Genomic DNA, 26122 nt, shown 5'->3' on the forward strand with positions numbered 1-26122 from the left:
CTCAGTATCCGACACAATTTCTTCATTTTGCTAGAAGGACTCGTGAGGTTATAGATTGTGGTGATGATGTCATAGATGCCTGGATTAATTAATTAATCTATACCATTTAACACTTCACAACATCGTGAAGATTGTTCTGACACGAAGAATGGTGTGGGGGGTATTTCACTCTGTGTCTCACCCCGGAAGTGTGTGATGGGACGGTGTGGAGGGAGATTCACTCTGTGTCTGACCCCGGGAGTGTGTGATGGGACGGTGTGGAGGGAGATTCACTCTGTGTCTGACCCCGGGAGTGTGTGATGGAACAGTGTCAAGGGAGCTTCACTCTGTGTCTGACCCTGGGAGAGTGTGATGGGATGGTATGGAGGGAGCTTCATTGTGTGTCTGACCCCGGGAGTGTGTGATGGGACGGTGTGGAGGGAGTTTCACTCTGTGTCTGACCCCGGGAGTGTGTGATGGGATGGTGTGGAGGGAAATTCACTCTGTGTCTGACCCCGGGAGTATGTGATGGGACAGTGTGGAGGGAGTTTCACTCTATGTCTGACCCCGGGGGTGTGTGATGGGACAGTGTGGAGGGAGTTTCACTCAGTGTCTGACCCGGGGGGTGTGTGATGGGACGGTGTGGAGGGAGTTTCACTCAGTGTCTGACCCCGGGAGTATGTGATGGGACAGTGTGGAGGGAGTTTCACTCTGTGTCTGACCCCGGGAGTGTGAGATGGGACGGTGTGGAGGGAGATTCACTCTGTGTCTGACCCCGAGATGGTGTAAGTTATTGCATGTTCAAAGCTCTTTGATAATTTCCCCTGACTGAGCAAGCCTCTGGGTGGCTCAGTTAACTCACAAGCCCACACCTGTTGCAACAGTCCCTCTCCACAGGAACTCCGAGTGAGAGTGATTTGTGTCTACGTGCAGATAACTTAAGTGGTACCTTCTGCAGAGGTTCAAACGCTCCCGTTGTCTGAGTCTGCTGCCGGCTGTTAGAAAAGGCAGCTGTTCCAAAGACGATCCTGAATCGCATACGGCCTTCATTTTCCGAGCAAGCTGGCAGGAATTCGATGGACCGAATGGCCTCTGGCTTGTGTTCTGTTTCAGATTTAATTATCACATTTACACCGTTTGCCTAAGCAACCAAGGTTTGCTTGGGGTTAGTCTGCAAGTGTCGTCCCACACTCTCCCCGTCTCTACCCCTCGTGGTTTTGTATCCCTCTGTCAGATCTCTCCTCGTTCTCCTACACACCAGGGAATAACCTCCAATCCTGCTCCCATCACCCAGGTCGTGCCCTGTTCTCGTTGCAACCGTCAGGAAGAAGGCCCACACTCAACGATTCAGGAACAGCTTCTTCCCCTCGGCCATCCGATTTCTGAATGGACATTGAACCCATGAACACTACCTCATTACTCTTCATTTCGATTTTTACACTGCTTACTTAATTTAACTGTATATATGTATTTTTTGCTGTAATTCACATTTTCTGTAATATTATGCATTGCATTGTACAGCTGCTGCAAGGACAACAACTTTCATGACATATGCCAGATATATTAAACCTGGTTCTGACCTGTTCAGTCTTGAATTCCAGCCCTGAAGTCCTGGCAATATCTTTCTATGTTTCCTCTGTGTTCTCTCACAGCTCCAGAGACCCCGGTTTCAATCGCAGCCGTTGGTTATAAGGAGTTTTTACACCCCACCCCCCATGGGCTTCCTGCAGGTGCTCTGGTTTCCTCAGATTTGACAGAGGTAGACAGAATTATGAGGGGTAGAGACAGGGTAAGTGCAAGCAGGCTTTTCCCGCTGAGGTTGGGTGGGACTACAACCAGAGGTCATGGGTTAAGGGTGAAAGGTCAAATGTTTAAGGGGACCTGCTTCGCTCCGGAGGTGGTGTGAGTGTGGAACGAGTTGCTAGAGTACGGTTAATTTTATTTAGAGCTACAGCGCAGTGACAGCCCCCTCCAGCCCAATGAGGCCCAGCGCGGCACTCGATTACACCCATGGGCAATTAACCTTCCAAGCCGCACGTCTTCGGACTGTGGGAGGAAACCAGGGCACCCAGAGGAAATCCAGGCGGTCACGGGGAGAACGTACAAAGTCCTCTCTCTCTCTTTACCCCCTTCTCTCTCCCCCATCTCTCTCTCTCTCCCCTTTGTGTCTTTTCCTCATTTCTCTCTCACCCCCTTTCTGTCTCCCCGTTCTCTTCCCCACTTCTCTCTCCCCCACTCTCTCTCTTGAGGTTTGATGCCCACCTCCAGCCGTATCTGTGCCCAGGGTCTGCCCGTTCTCACTGTGACCCTGTGGGCTTCCCCAAACGATCGGCTTCTCTCCTGCATCCCAACGAAGCTGCGTGGACTTGGCGACGATGGGGTATAAAGAGATGGGGGATGGGGAGATGGGCTGGCAGGGAGGTGTTGGGGCTGAACAGCCTTTTCCCATCACCTTCTGTCTGCATCCTTTGGGTTTTTGGGAGCCCAGTCAGAATGAGGCGGACAACGGACAAAAGAGCACTTACCTGACCAGGAATCCAGCCCTTACCATCTCACTCTGAACTCTCCGCAGGTCAGACCCGGATCTGAAGCCCTGAGGTGATCTCCCGCCCCCATACTCCGCGCACCGAGAGAGAGAGAGAGAGAGAGAGAGAGAGAGAGACGCAACACCCCCTCACCTCCCATCGCAGCCATGCATGCCCTCCTCCTCCTCTTCTCCTCCCTGCTGATTGGCGGGTGGGCAGTACCCTTCAATCAACGTGGCTTCTTCGGGGACCTGCTGGATGCCATGCAGAACGACGAGGAGGGTTCCGCCTTCATTGATGCCGACGTCCCAACGGACAAGCCGGACGAGGAGGTCCTTCCTCCAATCTACCCTACCTGCCCGTTCGGATGCCAGTGCCAGATACGTGTCGTCCAGTGCTCGGACCTCGGTAGGCACGGAGGGAGCGCCGCGCTGCGGGACGGGCAGTGGGGAGGGAGCGCCATGCCGCGGGAGGGTCAGGCGGAGAACTAGCGCCCCCTCGAGGGAGGAGCGGTGAGGAGAGGTCACCTCGCCACGGGAGGGGTGGTGAGGAGAGGGCACCTTGCCGCGGGAGGGTCGGTGAGCAGGGAGTGCCGCACCGAGAGAAGGGCGGCGGGGAGCGTGCGCCAAGCTGCAGGAGAGGCAGCGGGGAAGGAGAACCGCTTTGCTCGAGATGGACCCTTCAGCCCATCCGAACCTATGCCGACCGAAATTCCCGTCTAAGTTAGTCCCAGTTGCCCATGTTAGACCCATATCCCACAAAACTAGGGGTTCCCAAACTGGGAGTCTGCGGACGTCTTGGTTAACGGTAAAGACGGTTGGGATTTGCTGCTCTAACCCTTTCCTATCCACGTACATGTCCGAGGGTCTTTTAAACATCATTCCTCCACCTGCCTCAACCACTTTCTCTGGCAGCTCATTCCCTACAGGGACCACCCTTTGGGTGAAAAAGTTCCCCTCAGGTCCCCTTTAAATCTCTCCCCTCTCACCTCAAACCTGTGCCCTCCAGTTTCAGAGCCACCCCCACCCTGGGAAAAGACTGTGACCATACACCTTATCTACGTCCCTCGTGGTTTTATAAACCTCTAAAAGGTCACCCAGTGGGCACGTGGCCAAGTGGTTAAGGCATTGGACTAGCGACCTGAAGGTCGTGAGTTCGAGCCCCAGCCAAGGTAACGTGTTGTGTCCTTGAGCAAGGCACTTAATCACACATTGCTCTGCGACGACACCGGTGCCAAGCTGTATGGGTCCTAATGCCCTTCCCTTGGACAACATCGGTGTCGTGGAGAGGGGAGACTTGCAGCATGGGCAACTGCCAGTCTTCCATATAACCTTGCCCAGACCTGCACCCTGGAGAGTGAAGACTTTCCAGGCGCAGATCCGTGGTCTCGCAAGACTAACGAATGCCTTACTAAAAGGTCACCTCTCAGTCTCCTTCACTCTGAAGAACAAAATCCCAACATCCTTTCTCAAACTGAAGGTCCAAATGGTCATTGATTGTTAAAGCAGGTATCTGTATACAACTCTGAGATTAGTCTTTCCCAGAGAGCCATGAAAGAAAGAAAGAACGAAAAGAAATGTTAAACCCAACCCCCCAACACCAAAAAAGAAGGGCACCCCCATCATCAACCCCACTCTCCCCTCCCCCATCAACCCCTCTCCCCTCCCCCTATCAACCCCTCTCCCCTCCCCCTCATCAACCCCTCTCCCCTCCCCCTCATCAACCCCTCTGCCCTCCCCCTCACCAACCCCACTGTCCCCTCCCCTCATCAACCCCTCTCGCCTCCCCCATCAACCCCTCTCCCCTCCCCCCATCAACCCCTCTCCCCTCCCCCTCATCGACCCCCCTCTCCCCTCCCCCCTCATCACATCTCTCCCCTCCCCCATCAACCCCTCTCCCTCTCCCTCATCACCCCTCTCCCCTCCCCCTCATCGACCCCACTCTCCCTCCCCCTCATCAACCCCACTCTCCCCTCCCCCTCATCAACCCCACTCTCCCCTCCCCCCTCATCAACCCCACTCTCCCTACACAAGGTGGGACAGGAACGTCGACCCCAAACCCATCTCTCCCCACACCAAAAACTAACAGAATACGACAAGAACATCATTCCCCCCTCCCAAACTCGTCCCCTTTGCTCAGCAAAATGGAACGGATCAGGCAAAAATCACAGAAAAGTAAAGCCTCTGTCCCTGACTCAGTCCCTCGAGTCCCAACAACATCCTCGTAAATCTTATCGGCCAAAAACATGGAACGTTTATCCGTGTCTGTGGATGCTGCCCAACCTGCCGAGCTCCCTGCAGCAGCTTGTGTGTGCACTGCCTGGATTTCCAGCCTCTGCGGAATATCTTCTAAGTGTGGTCACACCATCGTCTTGTATAATTGTACCTTAACTTCCCAACTCCTGTACTCAGTGGCCTGATCGATGACCGTCAGCATGCCAAGCGCCTTCTTCGTAAGACATAGGAGGACAATTAGGCCATTCGTCCCATCGAGTCTGCTCTGTCATTCCGTCATGGCTGATTTACTATCCCTCTCAACCCCATTCTCCTGCCTTCTCCCTGTGATCCTTGATGCCCTGCCTCACGGAGAACCTATCAAAAGCACCACTTCAAAAGATTTGGCCTCCACAGCCGTCTGTGACAGTGAATTCCACAGATTCACCACCCTCTGGCTGAAGAAATTCCTCCCCATCTCTGCTCTAAACGGATGTCCCTCTGTTCTGAGACGGTGCCCTCTGGTCCTCGACTCCCCGACCAGAGGAGACGTCTCCTCCACATCCACTCTATCTCGGCCTTTTGACATTTGATAGGTTTTAATGAGATCTCCCTCTCATTCTTCTGAACTCAGGAGAGTACAGGCTCAGGGTCATCAAATGTGCCTCGTACATTAACGCTTTCATTCCCAGTAACATTCTTGAGAACTTCCTCTGGGCCCTCTCCAATGCCAGCAATCCTTTCTTCGATAAGGGGCGCAAGGCTGCTTACAATACTCCAAGTGTGGTCTGGCCAATGCCCTATAAAGCCTCAGCATTACATCCTTGCTTTCATATGCTAAGCCTCTCGAAATGAATGCTAATGTTGCACTTACCTTTCCCGCATTCCCCGCCCCCCCCCACCCCCACCGCCACCGACTCGACCTGCAAGTTAACCTTGAGGGAATCCTGCATGAGTTAATCTTCGCCCAGTCTACCCGTGTATCAACTTTCAGGGATGTAGGGAATTCCTGTACTCTTGGGTCTCTCTGTTCTACAACACTTCTCCAAGGCCCTGCTGTTCACTGTGAAAGAGTTACCCTGATTTGTCTTCATAAATTGCGTCACCTCACGCTTAGAGAGAACAGAAGTGGAGGGGGGTGAGCAGTTTCAAGTTCCTGGGTTTTAATATCTCTGAGGACCTAACCTGGACACAGAATACCAACACGGCTGCAAAGAAGGCAAGGCAGCGGCTATACTTCATTAGGAGTTCGAGGAGAGTTGGTATGTCGCCTAAAACACTCGCAGATTTCTACAGGTGTGCAGTGGAGAAAATTCTAACTGGGCTGCACCACCGTCTGATATGGGGTGGGGAGGGTCACTGCACAGGGTCGAAGCAAGCAGCAGAGAGTTATAAAATTGATCAACTTCATCACGGGCACTCGCCTCCGTAGTATCCAGGACATCTTCAGGAAGCGATGCCTCAGAAAGGTGGCGTCCGTCATTAAGGACCCCCATCACCCAGGACGTGCCCTCTTCTCACTGCTGCCATCAAGAAGGAGGTGCAGGAGCCTGAAGACACACACTGAGCAATTCAGGAACAGCTTCCTCCCCGTTGCCTTCTGGTTTCTGAATGGACACTGAACCCCCTTTAACACTACCTCACTACCTCTTTATTTCCGTTTTCGCACTACTTATTTAATTTAACTATTTAATATATATCAATATATATGCATTTGCCGTAATTCGCAGCTTTTTTTCCCTATATTATGTCTTGCGTTGCGCTGCTGCCGCAAAGTTAACACATTTCGCAACATGTGCGGGTGACATTAAAACTGATTCTGATCGGAATTGAACTCCGTCTGCTATTCCTCGGCTGATCGAGATCCCCCCTCCCCACACAATAAATGCTGATTTAGATTCTCCTGTTTGTTCAGGAGGGGGTAACAGGGACTAGACGCAGGGGGTAGTTGATCATGGTGCTTTCCTGCCCCCTGGTGGTCACCGTCGGCCTTACGTCCTCGGACAACACAATTAAAATGCTGGTGGAACTCAGCAGGTCAGGCAGCAACTATGGAGGTTAATAATCATTCGACGTTTCGGGCCGAGACCCTTCATCGGGACTGGAAAGGAAGGGGGTAGAAAGCCAGAATAAGAAGATGGGAGGTGAGGGAAAGAGTACAAACTGGCAGGTGATAGGTGAGGGGGAAGATGAGTGTGAGAGTAGGGGTGAAGTAAGGAGCTGGGAGGTGATAGGCAGAAGAAGGGGGAATCTGATCAGGGAGGAGAGTGGACCATGGGAGAAAGGGAGAGGGGACACAGGAGGGAAGTGATAGGAAGGAGAAGAAAAGAGAAAGGGTGCGAGGGGTATGAGAGGGCAATGGAGAGGAGGGAAGTTGGAGAAATTAATGTTTGTGCCATCAGGTTGGAGGCTACCCAGACAGAATGTGAGGCATTGTTCCTCCAATCTGTGTTTGGCCTCATGGTGGCAGTAGAGGAGGTCGTAGACCAGCACGTCCGAACGGGAAATCAAATTAAAATGGATGGCCACCAGTAAATCCTGCCTTTGGCGGCGGACAGAGTGAAGTCACTCGATGAAGCGGTCGACCCAGTCCCCGTTGGGTCTCACCGATGTAGAGGAACACCAGACACAGCAGTGTTGCCTCACCTGGAGGGACTGTTTGTGGCTCTAGATGGAGGTGAGGGAGGAGGTGTGGCATTTCTGTTGCGTGCAGGGTTAACAGAGGGATGAAATGACAAGGGAATCACGTGCAGAGCAGTCCTTATGGGAAGCAGAGGGTGGGGAGAAGGAAGGATGTGCCTCGTGGTAGGGTCAGATGGAGATGGGAAAGGTTATGGAGAATATCTGTGCTTCCAGTGCAGCCTCCTCTACACCTTCTTCACCGCCCTGTCTACCTGTGACGCCACTTTCAGAGAAATGTGTACCTGTACCCCTGGGGCTCCCGGTCTACAGCACTCCCCAGGGCCCCACTGTTCACTGTGAAAGTCCTTGTTTCCCTTCCCAAACTGCAACACCTCACTCTTATCTGAATTAAACTCCACCTGCCGTTCCTCAGTGCACTTACCCAGCTGATCGAGATCCCCCTTGTAAGTCTGGTAAACCGCCTTCACTGTCAGTGACACCAGGTTCAGGAACAGTTCCTAGCCTACAACCATCAGGCTCCTGAACCAGTGTGGATAACTTCACTCACCTCTACCCTGAATTGATTCCACAACCTACAGACTCACTTTCAAGGACTTGACAACTAAAGCGTACAGACACGGCCAAGAGGTTCAGTTGTTGTTCAGACCAAACATCAGAATGGGGGAAGAACTGTGATCTCAGTGACTTTGGCCGTAGAGTACTTGTTGGTGCCAGGTGGGGTGGTTTGAGTATCTCAGATCTCCTGAGATTTTCATGCACAACTGTCCCTCGAGTTTACAGAGAATCAAAAACAAAATCCAGTGAGCCACAGTTCTGTGGGCGAAAATGCCTTGTTAATGAGAGAGGTCGGAGGAGAATGGCCAGACTGGTTCAATCTGACAGGAAGGCAGCAGTAACTCAAACAACCCCACATTAGAACAGTTGTTATAGCCGGGGATGGTAATGGGGACAAGCCCCCACTACCTATTAAATGCTCCCAATGGTGTGCGCCTGAAATAGCCTCTGACAACCAAGTCCAGCTCCTGGCCTTCATGTGTGGCCTATGTACTCAGCCTAGCTGAACCATTTCTATTGACAGGAGAAGGGGCAAAGGCAGTTCACTGGCACTTTAAAACCAGTCGCTTCAGGCAGATGGGCCCATCAGCCATGGTTCATCTTCCTAGGAAAACTCCAATCTCAAACCTCCGCTGCCTTGTGTCTACCGGGAAGGCTCGGGAGTAAACCCTGAGGGTAAAATCTGAAGCTGGAGTCCCTTAAGGCAGTCTTAGAAACATAGAAACATAGAAAATAGGTGCAGGAGTAGGTCATTCGGCCCTTCGAGCCTGCACTGCCATTCAGTATGATTATGGCTGATCATCCACTCAGAACCCTGTACCAGCCTTCCCTCCATACCCACTGATCCCTGTAGCCACAAGGGCCATATCTAACTCCCTCTTAAATATAGCCAATGAACTGGCCTCAACTGTTTCCTGTGGCAGGGAATTCCACAGATTCACCACTCTCTGTGTGAAGAAGTTTCTTCTAATCTTGGTCCTAAAAGGCTTCCCCTTTATCCTCAAACTGTGACCCCTCGTTCTGGACTTCCCCAACATCGGGAACAATCTTCCTGCATCTAGCCTGTCCAATGCCTTTAGGATTTTATACGTTTCAATAAGATCCCCCCTCAATCTTCTAAATTCCAATGAGTATAAGCCTAGTCGATCCAGTCTTTCATCATATGAAAGTCCTGCCATCCCAGGAATCAATCTGGTGAATCTTCTTTGTACTCCCTCTATGGCAAGGATGTCTTACCTCAGATTAGGGGACCAAAACTGCACACAGTACTCCAGGTGTGGTCTCACCAAGGCCTTGTACAACTGCAGTAGTACCTCCCTGCTCCTGTACTCGAATCCTCTTGCTATGAATGCCAGCATACCATTCGCCTTTTTCACCACCTGCTGTACCTGCATGCCCACTTTCAATGACTGGTGTATAATGACACCCAGGTCTTGTTGCACCTCCCCTTTTCCTAATCGGCCACCATTCAGATAATAATCTGTTTTCCTGTTTTTGCCACCAAAGTGGATAACCTCACATTTATCCACATTAAATTGCATCTGCCATGAATTTGCCCAATCACCTAACCTATCCAAGTCACCCTGCATCCTCTTAGCATCCTCCTCACAGCTAACACTGCCGCCCAGCTTCGTGTCATCCGCAAACTTGGAGGTGCTGCATTTAATTCCTCATCCAAGTCATTAATATATATTGTAAACAACTGGGGTCCCAGCACTGAGCCTTGCGGTACCCCACTAGTCACCGCCTGCCATTCTGAAAAGGTCCCATTTATTCCCACTCTTTGCTTCCTGTCTGCCAACCAATTCTCTATCCACATCAATACCTTACCCCCAATACTGTATGCTTTAAGTTTGCACACTAATCTCCTGTGTGGGACCTTGTCAAAAGCCTTTTGAAAATCCAAATATACCACATCCACTGGTTCTCCCCTGTCCACTCTACTAGTTACATCCTCAAAAAATCCTATGAGATCTGTCAGACATGATTTTCCTTTCACAAATCCACGCTGACTTTGTCCGATGATTTCACCACTTTCCAAATGTGCTGTTATCACACATTTGATAACTGACTCTAGCAGTTTCCCCACCACCGATGTTAGGCTAACCGGTCTATAATTCCCCGGTTTCTCTCCCCCTCCTTTTTTAAAAAGCGGGGTTACATTAGCCACCCTCCAATCCTCAGGAACTAGTCCAGAATCTAAAGAGTTTTGAAAAATTATCACTAATGCATCCACTATTTCTTGGGCTACTTCTTTAAGCACTCTGGGATGCAGACCATCTGGCCCTGGGAATTTATCTGCCTTCAATCCCTTCAATTTACCTAACATCACTTCCCTACTAACATGTATTTCCCTCATTTCCTCCATCTCACTGGACCCTCTGTCCCCTACTATTTCTGGAAGATTATTTATGTCCTCCTTAGTGAAGACAGAACCAAAGTAGTTATTCAACTGGTCTGCCATGTCCTTGTTCCCCATAATCAATTCTCCTGTTTCTGTCTGTAAGGGACCTACATTTGTCTTAACCAATCTTTTTCTTTTCACATATCTATAAAAGCTTTTACAGTCAGTTTTTATGTTCCCTGCCAGTTTTCTCTCATAATCTTTATTTCCCTTCCTAATTAAGCCCTTTGTCCTCCTCTGCTGGACTCTGAATTTCTCCCAGTCCTCAAGTGAGCTGCTTTTTCTGGCTAATTTGTATGTTTCTTCTTTGGAATTGATACTATCCCTAATTTCTCTTGTCAGCCACGGGTGCACTACCTTCCCTGATTTATTCTTTTGCTAAACTGGGATGAACAATTGTTGTAGTTCATCCATGCGATCTTTAAATGCTTGCCATTGCATATCCACCATCAACCCTTTAAGTATCATTTGCCAGTCTATCTTAGCTAATTCACGTCTCATACCTTCAAAGTTACCCTTCTTTAAATTCAGAACCTTTGTTTCTGAATTAACTATGTCACTCTCCATCTTAATGAAGAATTCCACCATGTTGTGGTCACTCTTACCCAAGGGGCCTCTCACGACAAGATTGCTAATTAACCCTTCCTCATTGCTCAAAACCCAGTCCAGAATAGCCTGCTCTCTAGTTGTTTCCTCAACATTTTGGTTCAAAAAACCATCCTGCATACATTCCAAGAAATCCTCTTCCTCAGTACCTTTACCAATTTGGTTCACCCAATCTACATGTAGATTGAAGTCACCCATTATAACTGCTGTTTCCTTATTGTACACATTTCTAATTTCCTGTTTAACGCCATCCCCAACCTCACTACTACTGTTAGGTGGTCTGTACACAACTCCCACCAGCGTTTTCTGCCCCTCAGTGTTATGCAGCTCGACCCATATCGATTCCACATCCTCCCGGTTTATGTCCTTCCTTTCTATTGCGTTAATCTCCTCTCTAACCAGCAATGCTACCCCACCTCCTTTTCTTTCATGTCTATCCCCCCTGAATATTGTATATCCTTAAATGTTGAGCTCCCATCCTTGGTCACCCTGGAGCCATGTCTCTGTGATCCCAGCTATATCATAATCATTAATAACAGTCTGCACTTTCAGTTCATCCACCTTGTTACGAATGCTCCTTGCATCGACACACAGTGAACTCTTACACTGAGTTCAATGCTGACTGGCAACTCTTGTGTCGCTGCTGCTGCCAAGCTGTGCTGGTCTGTGCCACTCCTCTGCTGGATGCGCAGAGGGGGCGAGCTTGGTGCGTGGGCAACAGCCTGCTCTCCGTATCGTACTGTCCAGTCTGCACATCGAGACAGTTAGGATGCAACGTGCATGATCGATGGAGGCCTCACTCTCTCACAACAGCGGAGATCAACAGACCAAACCTTGAAGTGGGTGGGCTACGGCAGTGAAATGTCACGAACGTACCTCAGCGGCCACTTTATTAGGTAGAGCAGGTGTCCAATAACGTGGCCACTCAGTGTACATAATTAGATAATAAATTTACTTTATCTTTGATTTCCACTGCCTGTTTTAGTGTCATCTGTTTGGCGAGGAGGGGGTTAACAGGACAGGCCACAGGGAGAAGTTGGCAAACAACAGGAATTCTGCAGATGCTGGAAATTCAAGCAACACACATCAAAGTTGCTGGTGAACGCAGCAGGCCAGGCAGCATCTGTAGGAAGAGGTGCAGTCGACGTTTCAGGCCACGACCCTTCGGAAGGGTCTCGGCCTGAAACGTCGACTGCACCTCTTCCTACAGATGCTGCCTGGCCTGCTGCGTTCACCAGCAACTTTGATGTGTGTTGGGAGAAGTTGGCTGTGGGTCTTTGCTTCCCCCTAGTGGTCACCACCAGCCGTGCGCTCTCCAACAATGTCCGACGGACATTCAATGTCGAGGCCCAGAGAACAGTGTGCAAAATGACGGGCTTCCATAGTCCAAGTTTCTCTTCCGTCGGGACGTGTCTCCAGATCAAAGCTGACCTGCTCCCCGCTGTAACTTCTGTCCTCCAGAACTCAGGCCCTCTGCACAATCTCAATATGTGACATCGAGCTTGCTTCTGACACCCCAAACCCTCCTCCTCAAGAGTGTCAAAGCTTCCCAGGAGTGGAGGTCAGGTTTTATTTTCAAGGAAATCCCTCTGTTGTACAACATACCCCAGATCCTAATCATTCAGGGTGAACTTGCAGGGAACCGATTGATTGTACCCATTGTCCAGACCAGGGACATGAACCTGTTGCCTTCTCTCTCACCAGGACTGAAGGAGGTTCCGGCCAACATTCCCAGTGACACAACTTTACTGGATCTTCAGAACAACAAGATCACCGAGATTAAGGAAAAAGATTTTAAAAACCTTGGCAAACTTTACGTAAGGGTTTCCTGACACTCAAACGCCGTGTCAAATTTCTGTTTATGTTGTTGCTGTGGGAGGGGCGGAGAGGTGGGAGCACTGTGGGAGGGGGTGAGGAGAGAACACACTGGGAGGGGCGGTGAGGAGGGAACGCTGCTGGAGGGGCAGTGAGGAGGGAGAGCTGTGGGACAGGGTGAAGAGGAAGTGCTGTGGGAGTGACGGTAAGGAGGGAATGCTGTTGAGGGAATGAGGAAGGAATGCTGTGGGGGGGGTGAGGAGGGAACGTTGTGGAGGGGGTGAGGAGGGAGCGTTGTGGAGGGGGTGAGGAGGGAGCATTGTGGAGGGGGTGAGGAGGGAATGTTGTGGGAGGGGGTGAGGAGGGAATGTTGTGGGAGAGGGTGAGGAGGGTGTGTTGTGGAGGGGGTGAGGAGGGAACACTGCATTATAGGGTGGTGGGAGGAAGGAAGGAGCACCAGTCTGCAGATGGGCCAACGAGGAGGGAGTACTGTGGGAGGGGGCAGAGAAGAGGGAGTACTGTGGGAGGGGCAGTGAGGAGGGAGCGCCATGGTGTGGGAGCGAATTGTGAGAGGGAGCCCCAGCAAAGGTGCGGTGAGGAGGGAGCGCCGGGCTGCGAGAGGACCGGTGAGAGGGGAACCCCTTGCTGTGGGTGGGGCGACGAGGATGGATCTCATCTCTCTGTCTTCACCACCCAGGCACTATACCTGGTCAATAACAAGATCAAAAAGGTCCATCCTAGAGCGTTTCAGCCACTGGTCTCCATCCAGAAATTGTACATGTCCAAGAACGCCCTGGTGGAAATCCCCAAGAATCTGCCTCGGTCCCTGGTTGAGCTCAGGATTCACGATAACCACATCACCAAGGTTCCCAAGGAGGCCTTCCGAGGGCTTAAAAGCATGAACTGTATCGGTGAGTGACGAGAAAACCAAACCCCTTCCTTCTCACTCCTCACCTACCCGGGTGGAGTTAGTCCATGCACTCTGCATCCGCCGCATTACCTTTCCCACATCTACAAGTCAGGAGTGTGACAGGACACTCCCCACCTACCCGGGTGGAGTTAGTCCATGCACTCTGCATCCGCCGCATTACCTTTCCCACATCTACAAGTCAAGAGGGTGACAGGACACTCCCCACCTACCCGGGTGGAGTGAGCCCATACACTGTAGTTCTGATTGCACTCGTCTTCAGTGGAGGAAACTCACAGAGAATGCTGAGCTCCCCCAGCATTTTGTGTGCATTCTTCTGGGTGTCCAGCCTCCAGAGAATCTCTTGTGTCGCTGATTTCACTGGAAAAAGTCAGCTTGCATTTACCCTGTCTGTACCCCTCATAATTTTGTATACCTCTATCAAATCTCCTCTCATTCTCCTATGCTCTGGAAAATAAAGTCCTAGCCTATTCAACCTTTCCCTGTAATGCAACATCCTGGCAACATCCTTGTAAATTTTCTCTGCATCGCTTTCAATTGGTAGCTTTCCTGCCGTTTAGGGCAGCAATGAAGGGCCTCCATCCCTGTCTATCCTTGGCCACTCAGACATAGAAGGACTCTCCACTGCTGTTTCTTTTTAACAGTTTTTACATGGAACATAGAACAGTACAGTACAGTAACAGGCCCTTCGGCCCACAATGTTGTGCTGGACCAGCTAAAGAGTAGATCAAACACACCCAAAAAAAACTAATCCCAACATCCAGAACCAGAATCAGGTGAATTATCACCGGCATGTAACGTGAAATTTGTAAACAAATGCAATACATAATCTAGCAAAGAAAAAAAATAAACAAATATGTGAATTCAATAGATTTTAAAAATCGTGCAAAAACAGAAATATTGTATATTGTTTTTAAAAAGTGAGGTAGTGCCCAAAGATTCAATGTCCACTTAGGAATTGGATGGCAGAGGGGAAGAAGCTGTTCCTGAATCGCTGAGTTTGCGCCTTCAGGCTTCTGTACCTCCTACCTGATGGTAACAGTGAGAAAAGGGTGCTGGGGTCCTTAATACTGGACGCTGCCTTTCTGAGACACTTCTCCTTAAAGATGTCCTGGGTACTTTGCCTGAGAAGGAGCTGACTAGATTTACAACCCTCTGCAGCTTCTTTCGGTCCCGTGCAGTAGCCCCTCCATACCAGACAGTGATGCAGCCTGTCAGAATGCTCTCCACGGTACAGCAGAGGTTTTTGAGTGTATTTGTTGACATGCCAGATCTCTTCAAACTCCTAATAAAATATAGCCGCTGTCTTGCCTTCTTTATAACTACATCGATATGTTGGGACCAGATCATTCTTATATTCATGTGCCTATCTAAACATCACTTAAAAGTCCCTAATGTATTTGCCTCTACCACCATAACATTCTCTGAGTAAAACACCTACCCCTCACATCCCGTATGAACCTACCCCCTCTCACCTTCAATGCCTGCCCTCTGGTATTAGACATTTCAAACCTGGGCACAAGATACTCCCTATCTACTCTATCCATGCCTCTCATAATCTTAGAAACCTCTATTAGATCTCCCCCCGGCCTCCGCCATTCAAAAGAGAACAGACTAAGTTTATCCAGCCTCTCGTGGTAGCGCATGCCCTCTAAACCAGGTCTGCTGCCCCTCTCCAAAGCCTCAAGTCATTCCTAGAGAGGGGCGGCCATGCAATACTCCAGATGTGGCCGAACCAGAGTTTTATAAAGTTGCAACATAATCTCTTGACTTTTGAGCTCAACGTCTCGACTAACAAAAGCAAGCATCCCTTAAGTTTTATTTATTTGACCAGTCAGGGTTGTTGGCCCTGAGTGAACCTGGAGGACCGGTGGGCCACTCTTAGTCTGGCCTCTACCCTTTGACCTGTTTTGGCATGGGTGACCCTACCAAGAGCCAAAGCATAAAGCCCTGACTCCAGCCAGCGTCGTTCTCCAGGTCATAGAGGCACGCAAGCCTCCAAACCCAACGACAAGATTGTGGTCCTCTGGGAGGACATTTGTTACTACCGATGTCTTATGCAACTTCAGCATCCCAACTCCTGTACTCAGTGCTTTGATTTATGAAGGTCAGTATGTCAGAGGCTCTCTTTACGACCCTATCCAGCTGTGACACCACTTTCAAGGAAATGGGGATCTGTATTTCCAGATCTCTCCTGATTTCCCTCTGTTTGCATTTCTTATACTCCTCAAGTACCTCATTTGTTCCTTCCTGCCTCTGTGACATTAAAGGTACATTTAATGTCAGAGAAGTGTATACAATATACATCCTGAATTGCTTTTTCTTCACAAACATCCACGAAAACAGGAGTGTCCCAAAGAATGAATGACAATTAAATGTTCGAACTCCAAACTACTCCCCCACTCCCCCCTCCCTCCCGCGCGTAAGCAGCAGCAAGCAATGATCCCCCCCTACCCCCACCAGCAAAAAAACTGCATCAGGACCCACTACCAAGCACTCAAGTGTGAGCAAAGCAACAGAAAAGACACAGACTTGCAGTACTCCAAAGATGACTTGTTCACCTGGTATTCGACATACCACAGGCTCTCTCTCTCTCTCTCTCCCTAATAAGGAAAAAAGAGGTGTCTCTTTTTCACAGTGAGAGAGGAGGCATAACAATCAACTCGCTGGTTTACGATGTTAAAAGTACATTGTGTCACTTTTTCCAAGCTCTGTGCCCAAATATCTTGGGTCTCTGGGCAAACAGCCTTACATCTTCCATCTCCCATGACACACGTATCTCCTGCCCAGACACCGACCTCCAATCCACCCCCCCCCCAACCCCCATCTCCAGAGCCACGAGATCTTGGTCCTCCAAAGGCGAGTGAAACTCTTAGATCGCATCCTTGGCATACCGAATAACGGCCATTCATGAAACCCCAAGAGGGGGTCCCGTTCCCACAAAGAACCATAGTTAGTGTGTAACTCCAAGTCAGGATCTTCAAAAGAACCCTGAAAGGGAAAAATAGCGATATTAAAGATGAAAACAGAGCTGTTTCTGAAGATGCAAGGAAAGGAGTCGCCGTAGATGCCATTGATTCTCCTAAGCACCTCCTTCTTCTTCTTACCTAAAGACTCAATACCTCTCAAAAGCCAAGGCTCCCTAAACGTGATATCCTTGCCTTTTATTCTGATAGGAACGTAAACTCCATTCTCTCAAATGTCACTGCTGAAGGCCTCTCCCTTGCAAAGCGGGCCCCTGCCAGAATGTAATCTATCTTTACCAGATCCCTCCCGAGACCATCAAAACTGGCCTTCCTCCCATTTAGAAACTCAAGCTGAGGACCAGACCTACCCTTCCCGTAATTATCTTGAAATGTTCACTGGATCCCCTGCACACATTTCTGTCAGCTGTCTTGTTCCATCATTGGAGATTCAGGATCACACTCTCTCTCAATGGGACCTCTGTATATTGATTAAGGAAACATTCCTGAACACAGCTGATGAACTCTTTCCCCACCCAGCCTTTTCACAGGAGGAGAGTCCCAGTAAGTTTGTGGAAAGTTAAACAAACTTATTTTTCTTGCAACTGTCTACGACCTCTCCACAAATTTTCTCCTCTAAATCTTGCTGACCATTGGATGCTCTATAATAGAGTCTCATAAACAAGTTCAAGCATCTGAAATGTGGCAGGAAAATTCACACTTTCCTGAGTAGAGTTAGTCCATGCACTCTGCATCCACCACATTACCCTCCCCCCATCTACAAGTCGGCAGTTCCCTGGGACTCTCTCCATTTCCCTTGGTGAAGTTAGTCCATGCACTCTGCATCCACCACATTACCCTCCCCCCATCTACAAGTCAGCAGTTCCCTGGGACTCTCTCCATTTCCCTTGGTGAAGTTAGACCATGCACTCCACATCTGCCACATTACCTCTCCATTATCTATAAGTCAGGGGTGTTTGGCCACTAGTGCTTGCTTTTGGGGTCTTTACATTGAACAGGGAATCGTTCATGCCACGTGCAAGACAAGCGAGATTCTTACCTTGTACTAACATCCAACACTGCTGTCCCCGTGACAGAGATGGGAGGGAACCCTCTGGAGAACTCGGGATTCGAAGAGGGAGCCTTCGATGGTCTGAAGCTGAATTACATCCGCATTTCAGAGGCAAAACTTTCGGGCGTTCCCAAAGGTGAGTAGGTGCCTGGAGAGGTGGCAATGATGGACAGGAGGTGTTGGAACAACTTCACTCCGTGTCTGACCCCGGGAGTGTGTGATGGACAGGTGTTGGAACAACTTCACTCCGTGTCTGACCCTGGGAGTGTGTGATGGGACGGTGCGGAGGGAGCTTCACTCTGTCTCTGACCCCGGGAGTGTGTGATGGGACAGTGTAGAGGGAGATTCACTTTGTGTCTGACCCTGGGAGTGTGTGACGGGACGGTGTGGAGGGAGCTTCACTCTGTGTCTGACCCCGGGAGTGTGTGATGGGATGGTGTGGAGGGAGCTTCACTCTGTGTCTGACCCCGGGAGTGTGTGATGGGACGGTGTGGAGGGAGCTTCAGTCTGTGTCTGACCCCGGGAGTGTGTGATGGGACAGTGCAGAGGGAGCTTCACTCTGTGTCTGACCCACATGCAGAAATGTGTCTGATATTCTTTGCAACACGAAAGCCGGACATTTGGGCTAACGAGTCATACTAGTGCACAGTGGACCCACTGACCAGCCTGGTATTGTCTGATCGCAGATCTGCCCAACAGCATCCACGAACTCCACCTGGACCACAACAAGATCCAGGCCATTGAGCTGGAAGACCTCATCCGTTACAGTCAGCTGTACAGGTGGGACAGGGGAGCGGGATGAGGGGCACCGCACCGTGGGTGGGGGGAGTGTAGAGCCTGCCATGCTGCGGGAGGGTCGGAAAGGAGGAAGCGTCGCTCCGCAGGAGTAGGAGGGAATGGAGAGAGGGAGCGCTGTGCTGCGGGATGGAAGTGGGGGGGGGGGTCCTGTGCTACGGGCGGGGCGGAGAGAAGGAAGCTCCGCGCCGCAGGTGTGGGGGTGGGGATGGAGAGGAGGGAGTGTGTGCTACCGGCGGGGTGGAGAGGAGGGAATACCGCGGGAGGGGCGGAGAGGAGGGAGTGTTGTGCTGCGGGGTGGAAGGAGAGGACGGGGCGGAGGTCCTGTGCTACGGGCGGGGCGGAGAGGAGGGAGTGTCGAGCCACGGGAGGGGCGGTGAGAAAGGAACGCTGCGGCTCAGAGGAGAGCTGGGAGAAGGGCATACAAAGAGGACTGACCCATCTAGTGGCCTGGGAAGCTCACCAACGCCTCTACCTCCTCAAGAAGCTAAAGGAATCCATCATATGACCCTCACCAATTTTTATTGATGCACCATAATAAGCATCCTATCGAGATCGATCACTGCTCGGCGCGGCATCAGCTCTGTCCGTGACCGCGAGGAACCGCAGAGAGCTGTGGACACGGCTCAGCCCATCGCGGAAACCAGCCTCCCCTCCACAGACTCTGTCTGCATTTCCCTCTGCCCCAGTAAAGCAGCCAGCAGAATCCAAGACCCCACTCACCCCGGACATTCTCCCTCCTCCCCCCTCCCATCGGGCAGAAGATACAAAAGCATGAAAGCCCGTCCCACCAGGCTCAGGGACAGCTTCTACCCCGCAGTAATGAACCTCTTCTACAATAACTCGGACCTTTGACCTCACAATCTACCTCTCCGTGGCCCTTGTACCTATTATCTGCTTGCACCGCATCCTCTCTGTAACAGTTACGCTTCATTCTGCGACACACACACAAAATGCGGGAGGAACTCAGCAGGCCAGGCAACATCTATGGTCAATGCTTCGGGTGAAGACTCCTCAGCAGGACGGGAGAAAAAAAGATGAGGAGTAGAGTTAGTAGGTGATAGGTGAAACCGGGAGGGGAGGGGTGAAGCAAAGAGCTGGGAAGTTGACTGGTGAAAGAGATACAGGCCTGGAGAAGGGGGGCTCTAATAGGAGAGGACAGAAAGTCATGGAAGAAAGAAAAGTGGGGGGGGGGAGCACCAGAGGGAGGTGATGGGCAGGCAAGGAGATAAGATGAAAGAGGGAAAAGGAGCTGGGGAATGGTGAGGAGGTGGGAGGGGGGCATTAACGTAAGTTCAGAAATTGATGTTCATGTCATCAGGTTGGACACCCAGATGGAATACAAGGTGTTGTTCCTCATCGCGACAGTAGAGGAGGCCATGGATTGACATATCAGAATGGGAGTGGGAAGTGGAATTAAAATGGCTGGCCGCTGGGAGACCCCATTTTTTCTGGCGGACGGGGCTCAGTGAAACTATCTCCCTATCTACGTCAGGTCTCACCGATATACAGGAGGCCACACCAGGACCGGATACAGTAGATGACCCTGACAGATTCACGGGTGAAGTGTCGCCTCACCTGGAGGGACTGTTTGGGCCCTGAGTGGTACTGAGCGAGGTGGTGTAGGGGCAGGTGTAGCACTTGTTCTGCTTGCAAGGATAAGCGCCAGGAGGGAGATCAGTGGGGAGGGACGAGTGGACAAGGGAGTCGCGTAGGGAGCGATCCCTGCGGAAAGCAGAAAGTGGGGGGGGGGGAGAAGATGTTCTTGGTGGTGGGATCCCATTGGAGATTGCGGATGTTGCAGAGAATTATGCACTGGACGCGGAGGCTGGTGGGGTGGTAGGTGAGGACCTGGCGGGAGGATGGGGTGAGAGCAGGCGTGCGTGAAATGGAAGAGATGCGGTTGAGAGCCGCGTTGATGGCGGAAGAAGGGAAGCCCCTTTCTTTGAAGAAGGAGGACATCTCCTTCGTTCTGGAATAAAAAGCCTCATCGGCCTGAGAGCAGATGCAGCGGAGACGGGGGGAACTGAGAGAAGGGGATGGTGTTTCTAACAGGGTGGGAAGAGGTATAGACCAGGTAGCCGTGAGAGTCTGCGGGTTTACAATAGATAAGCTGTCTCCACAGATAGAGACAAAGTGATCGAGAAAAGAGAGGGAGGTGTTGAAAATGGAGAGGAAATTGGAGGCAAGGGTGAAAAATTCGGCAAACACCACATGGGTCCAGGAAGCATCGATGAAGCGTAGGAAAAGTGCTGGACGGTCACCAGTGTAGGTTTGGAACATAGACTGTTCCACACAGCTGACAGACAGGCAGACATAGCTGGGACCCATGCAAGTGCCGTGGCTACACCTTTTGTCTGAAGGAAGTGGGAGGCACCAAAGGAGAGATTATTAAGACTGAGGACAAGCTCCGCTAGGAGGAGGAGAGTGATGTTCGTGGAGGGGAATTGGTTGGGTCTGGTGTCCAGAAAGAAACGGAGAGCTTTGAGGCCTTCCTGGTGGGGGATGGAGGTGAAAAGCGATTGTACTCTTTTCCACAGTTGGTGCCTGGCCTGCTGAGTTCCTCCGAGCATTTTGTGTGTGTTGCTCGGATTTCCAGCATCTGCAGATCTTCTCTTGTCTGGCACTTTATTCTGCATTCTGTTATCGTTTTATCTTGTTCTACCTCATAGTCATAGTCATACTTTATTGATCCCGGGGGAAATCTGTGTAATGATCTGATCGGTATGAACAGTGTGCAAGACAAGATCTTCACCGTATCTATAATTAACCAATTAACCAAGTTAGGGATGTTAGAGGGATCCCAGGATAGATCAGGAACAAGCCAGCCACCCAATCAGTGTTAAGTTAGCAGGGTGGTAGTGCCACCATGTGGTGACTACATGAGCACTGCCCCGTGAATGTTGACATAGGAAATTTCAAAGTAAAAATTGTTTAATGTTATATACACGGGTGCAATGAAAAACTTACTTGAAGCAGCGTCACAGGCATATTGCATCAGAGACAGAACCTTTTCCAAGAAAAAAAATTACATAAATTATCCACGATTTTTACAAGAAAGAACACAATTTGAACAAAAACACCAAGTCCATTCTAGCCCAGTGTCGCTGTGCCGAGGCAGTGTGTCGGTTGGTTCAAGAACCGAATAGTCGAAGGGAGGTCGCTGTTCCTGACCCTGGTGGTGTGGCAGGTCAGGCTTCTGAACCCCCCCCCCCCCCCACCCGACGGGAGCCGAGAGAAGATGGCACGGCCCGGGTGATGGTGGACATTGCCTTCTTCAGGCAGTGCCTGCTGTAGGTACGACCGACGGTGGGGGTGAGATGTACCCGTAACATATTGAGCTGGGCCCAATATTCTCTGCAGCTCCCCACACGTCCGAATTTCCGTTCCTAACCAGGATTCACCAGTCAAGACACTTTCAACAGGACCTCTGTAGAAGTTTGTTAGCGTGTTCAGTAATAAGTCAAACCTCCTTAACTTCCTGAGGAAGGATGGCTGATTTATTATCCAGCTCAACCCTAATCTCCGTACCTTCTCCTCATAACCTTTCACACCCTGACTAATAAAAAACCCATGAACCTTAAATGCACCCAGTGACCTGGCCCTCACACCTGCCTGTGACAACAAATCCCACCGATTCACCGTCCTCCAGCTAAAGAAATGCCTCCTCATCTCCATTCTAAATCGATGTCCCTCTGCTCTGAGGCCCCCTCGTCCTCGACTCCCTCACCAAAGGAAACATCCTTTCCACATCCACTCTATCGAGGCCTTTCAACATTCAATAGGTTTCAATAAAATCCTCCCTCATTCTTCTAAATTCCAGTGGGTAAAGGCCCAGATCCATCAATCGCGCCTCATGTGTTAACTCCATCATTATCAGAACCATTCTCATGAACCTCCTTTGAACACTTTCCAATGTCAGCACATCCTTTCTTAGATAAGGAGCCCAGAACAGTTGACAATACTCCAGGTGTGGTCTGACCAACGCTTTATAAAGCCTCAGCATTACATCCTTGCTTTCATATTCCAGTCATCTCCAAACGAATGCTAACATTGCATTTGCCTTCATTACCACCAACTCAGCCTGGAAATAAACCATCAGGGAATCCTGCAAAGTCCCTTTGCACTTCAGATTTTTAAAATGCTCTCCTCGTTTAGAAAATAGTCTAAATGTAAATAGTCCTTCGACCAAAGTGCGTGACCATACACACTTCCCGACACTGTATTCCATTTGAACTCTGTCGAGGCCATAGAACATTCAATAGCTTTCAATGGGATCTTCCTTCCTTCTAAATTCCAGCGAGTAAAGGCCCAGAGGCTTCAATCGCTCCTCATATGCTCCCCATTCTCCTAATCCAAGTGCTTCTGCAGTCTCTTTGTTTCCCCAACACTACCTGCCCCTCCTCCTTCCTGATCGTGACTGTATGCGGGACCCAGGCCAGGTCACACGAGGTGCTAACGCTCAGATGGGCTCTCTCCAACCCCACAACATAGTCCACGCGTGCTCACCCTCCCGGAAAGCGGGGAAGTCGGCCTCCAGCGGCGGGTGCGTGAACGTGTGTCGGCGTTTCCTCCCGCTGCAGGTTGGGTCTCGGCTTCAACCGCATCCGGGTGATCGAGAACGGGAGCCTGGAGTTTCTGCAGAACCTGCGGGAGATCCACCTGGAGCACAACGAGCTGACCCGCGTCCCGGCTGGACTCAACCACATGAAGTACCTCCAGGTGAGGGGCGGGGGCCGTGGGCTGTGTCTGTGTTGTTTTGCCGAGCACGGCGGGCTTGCTATGCTGGCGCCGGGACGTGCGGTGACTCTTGCGGGCTGCCCCGAGCGCACCCTCGGGCGTGATGGTTGTTAACGCAAACGACGCATTTCGCTGTCTATTCGATAAATACGTTTCAATATGCAATCTTGAATCGCCGCCGTGTTTGCGCGCTGCGGGAGGGCAGGAGGAGGGAGCGCCGCGCCGCCGGAGGGGCGGAGTGGGGGGAGCAGTGAGGAGGGAGCGCCGCGCCGCTGGAGGGGCGGAGAGGGGGAGCGCCGCGGGAGGGGCAGTGCAGAGGGAGCGCCGCGCCGCCGGAGGGGAGGGGCAGTGAGGAGGGAGCGCCGCGCCGCTGGAGGGGCGGAGATGGGGGAGCACCGAGCCGCTGGAGGGGTGGACATGGGGGAGAACCGGTGAGGATAAATCACTGCTTTGCGGGAGGGGTGATGAAGATGAACTGCTGCATTGCGGGAGGGGCCGCGGTGAAGCCCCGACTCTGATGCCATCTCCCCCCTCCCTGCAGGTCGCCTATCTCCACTCGAACAACATCAGCCAAGTGGGCGTCAACGACTTCTGCTCCACCGGCTTCGGATTCAAGAGGGCCGCCTACCACGGCATCAGCCTCTTCAACAACCCCGTCAATTACTGGGACGTCCAGCCGGCCACCTTCCGCTGCGTCACCGACAGGATGGCCATCCAGTTCGGCAACTACCGCAAATAGTCCGCCGGACGCTCTCTCCGCTCCACTCTCCCCCACCCCGTCTCCGGGCAGGGTCAGTGTGACCAGCCCTTGTACAGTGCCTAACTCCTCTCCATCCTCACCTCCCCCTTTGTCCGTTCTCTCTCTTTCCTTCCTACCCGCCTTTTTCCCTCAGCCTCAACCTGCTTCTCTTTCCTCCCTCCCTCGTCCTCCAATGGCATTGCACCTCCAACTTTTCAAACCTTCTCTCACCTCTTCCCGATCTCTCCCTACTCACTATCCCTCCCCTCCAATTCTTTCTGACCCTCTCATCCTCTCCCTCCCGCCCCTCCAATTCTTTCTGACCCTCCCTCCTAACCTATCCCTCCCTCTCCCTCCAATTCTTTCTCATCCTCCCTCCTAACCTCCTCCTCCAATTCTTTCTCATCCTCTCTCTAGCCCCCTCCCCCCCAATCTCTCCCTACCCCCGCCATCTCTCGCCCTCCCTCTTTCCTCGACTCGGCAATCTATCTTCACCGTCGCCTGGCTTAAACCCCCAAATCCCTGTCCTGCCCTCGCCGGTCAGCAGTCTTTAATACCCCACCTTGTTTAATTACCCCCCTCTCCTCACTCCCATCCATTTGTCTCTGGTTTTCCGGGAGGGGGAGAGAGGAGGATGGGGGTGCGGGGTAGAGAGTAGAGGGAGGAGGAAAGGAGAAAGAGTGGTTGGGTGTAAAATGGAAGAGGGAGAGGGACAGAGGAAGAGGGAGAGACAGAGGGGACGGGGAGAGGGAGAGAGGTGGACGGGGAGGGAGAGGGGGGAAAGGGGGCGAGAGAGGTGGACAGGGGGAGGGAGACAGACAGACAGAGAGGGAGAGAGGAAAGAGGCAAAGAAGGGAAGGATAGCAGAGAGAGAAAAGGAAAAGGGAAAGGGAGAGAACATACCTCTCCCCTCCTTACCCCCTCCTTCACTGTCCACCCTCTTCCCCCCCCCAGCCCACTCTCTCCCCGCCGCCAATGTAGTGAGTGGTGGTGGGGGGGGCTAAACCCGCCGACCGCGGGCGATCGCTGCTGGTAAGTCGCACCCGCGCAGAACCTCCAAGGCCGGCGGCGGACGGAGCACCGAGCGGCCCGGGGAGCCCAACCCCAGCGGCGGGCGAGGCTCGCGGTGCGCCGACTGGCCAGCCCTTCCGAGAGAGAGAGAGAGAGAGAGAGAGAGAGAGAGAGAGAGAAAAGGAGGAATCAGCAGCCCCCTTCAGCTCCACAGCATTACCCCAAAAGCTGTCGCAGACCCAACGCCGCCTTCTTTCCCCCAGACCTATCGTATAACCTGTCCATTGTATCGTTGTGTATGGTGCATTTATCACTGATCTACAAATGTGGTATATCAATGTAAAAGAAAGTCTAATTAAAGGCAGTGCCAAGTATTCCAGTCACTGTGGTGCTCTTGGCTGAATCAGCGGCTAGACGCTCCTTCGCACAGTGATGAGGGGAAAGGACAGGCCTTCATGCCCAGATTCGGATCCGACTCGAGGCCTGGGCCTGCTGGGGATCGTTGACTGCGGACCAGATGTGGGCCTCAACCGAGACCAGACTGGGGGATCTGGCCTTTGGAGCTTTATTAGAGACCCCCCCCCCCCCGCCCCACTCCTGTGTCCACTTTGGACCCATACTTCAATGCCAGGCCATGGTGGAATCGGTAGCCTCACTCGAGGCCCGGCTGAGCGGGGGGAGGGCGTTCTCATTTCTGAGGCCTGGCCCAGACATAGCGGTGTGTGACTGAGTCGAGACCGACAGTTACAGGCCTGCGGTGGAGGCCAGCTGAGTGAACCTCATTAATGAGATTCTTCCCGTACAGCCATTGCTGGGGCTCAGGTCTGGTGGCCCCACTCTGGGCCTGACATAGTCGAGCAAACTTGCCGCAGGTTCGGTCAAAGGTGGCCCTGCTGTTGGAGGCTCTGGAGAGTGGGGCGGCACTTGAATTGGGAGGAACGGGGGCATTCAGGGGAGGCAGGTGAATGGAGGCAAAGGAGTGGATGGAGGTATGATGATGTACTGAATTGTAGGAAGGAGAGGAATTGGAGGAGGGAGAGAGGAGGGGAGTGGGGTGAGGGACAGAGGGGAGGGGGAAGTGGGAAAGACAGGAGGGGAAGTGGGAGGAGGGAGAGGGGAAGTGGGAGGAGGGAG

At 51.7% G+C, this 26122-nt stretch overlaps 1 protein-coding gene across 1 annotated transcript; it reads left to right on the forward strand.

Annotated features, from left to right (window-relative positions):
- Positions 1 to 2527: 2527 nt before the first annotated feature.
- Positions 2528 to 25371, forward strand: bgnb (biglycan b). Its single transcript, XM_072246911.1, has 7 exons — positions 2528 to 2912; positions 12630 to 12742; positions 13438 to 13651; positions 17729 to 17839; positions 18390 to 18483; positions 23082 to 23220; positions 23780 to 25371. The coding sequence occupies exons 1-7, from the start codon at positions 2672 to 2674 to the stop codon at positions 23975 to 23977; spliced, it is 1110 nt and encodes a 369-aa protein (XP_072103012.1). The 5' UTR covers positions 2528 to 2671; the 3' UTR covers positions 23978 to 25371.
- The last annotated feature ends 751 nt before the right edge of the window (positions 25372 to 26122 follow it).

This window comes from Mobula birostris, chromosome 29, assembly GCF_030028105.1.
Source record: "Mobula birostris isolate sMobBir1 chromosome 29, sMobBir1.hap1, whole genome shotgun sequence".
NCBI classification, from domain to species: Eukaryota; Metazoa; Chordata; class Chondrichthyes; order Myliobatiformes; family Myliobatidae; genus Mobula; species Mobula birostris.

Coding starts and splice junctions, on each gene's coding strand:
- bgnb (XM_072246911.1), top strand. CDS start 2,672: ATGCATGCCCTCCTCCTCCTCTTCTCCTCCCTGCTGATTGGCGGGTGG. Junction 2,913..12,629: donor CGTCCAGTGCTCGGACCTCG/GTAGGCACGGAG, acceptor CTCTCTCACCAG/GACTGAAGGAGGTTCCGGCC. Junction 23,221..23,779: donor ACCACATGAAGTACCTCCAG/GTGAGGGGCGGG, acceptor CCCTCCCTGCAG/GTCGCCTATCTCCACTCGAA.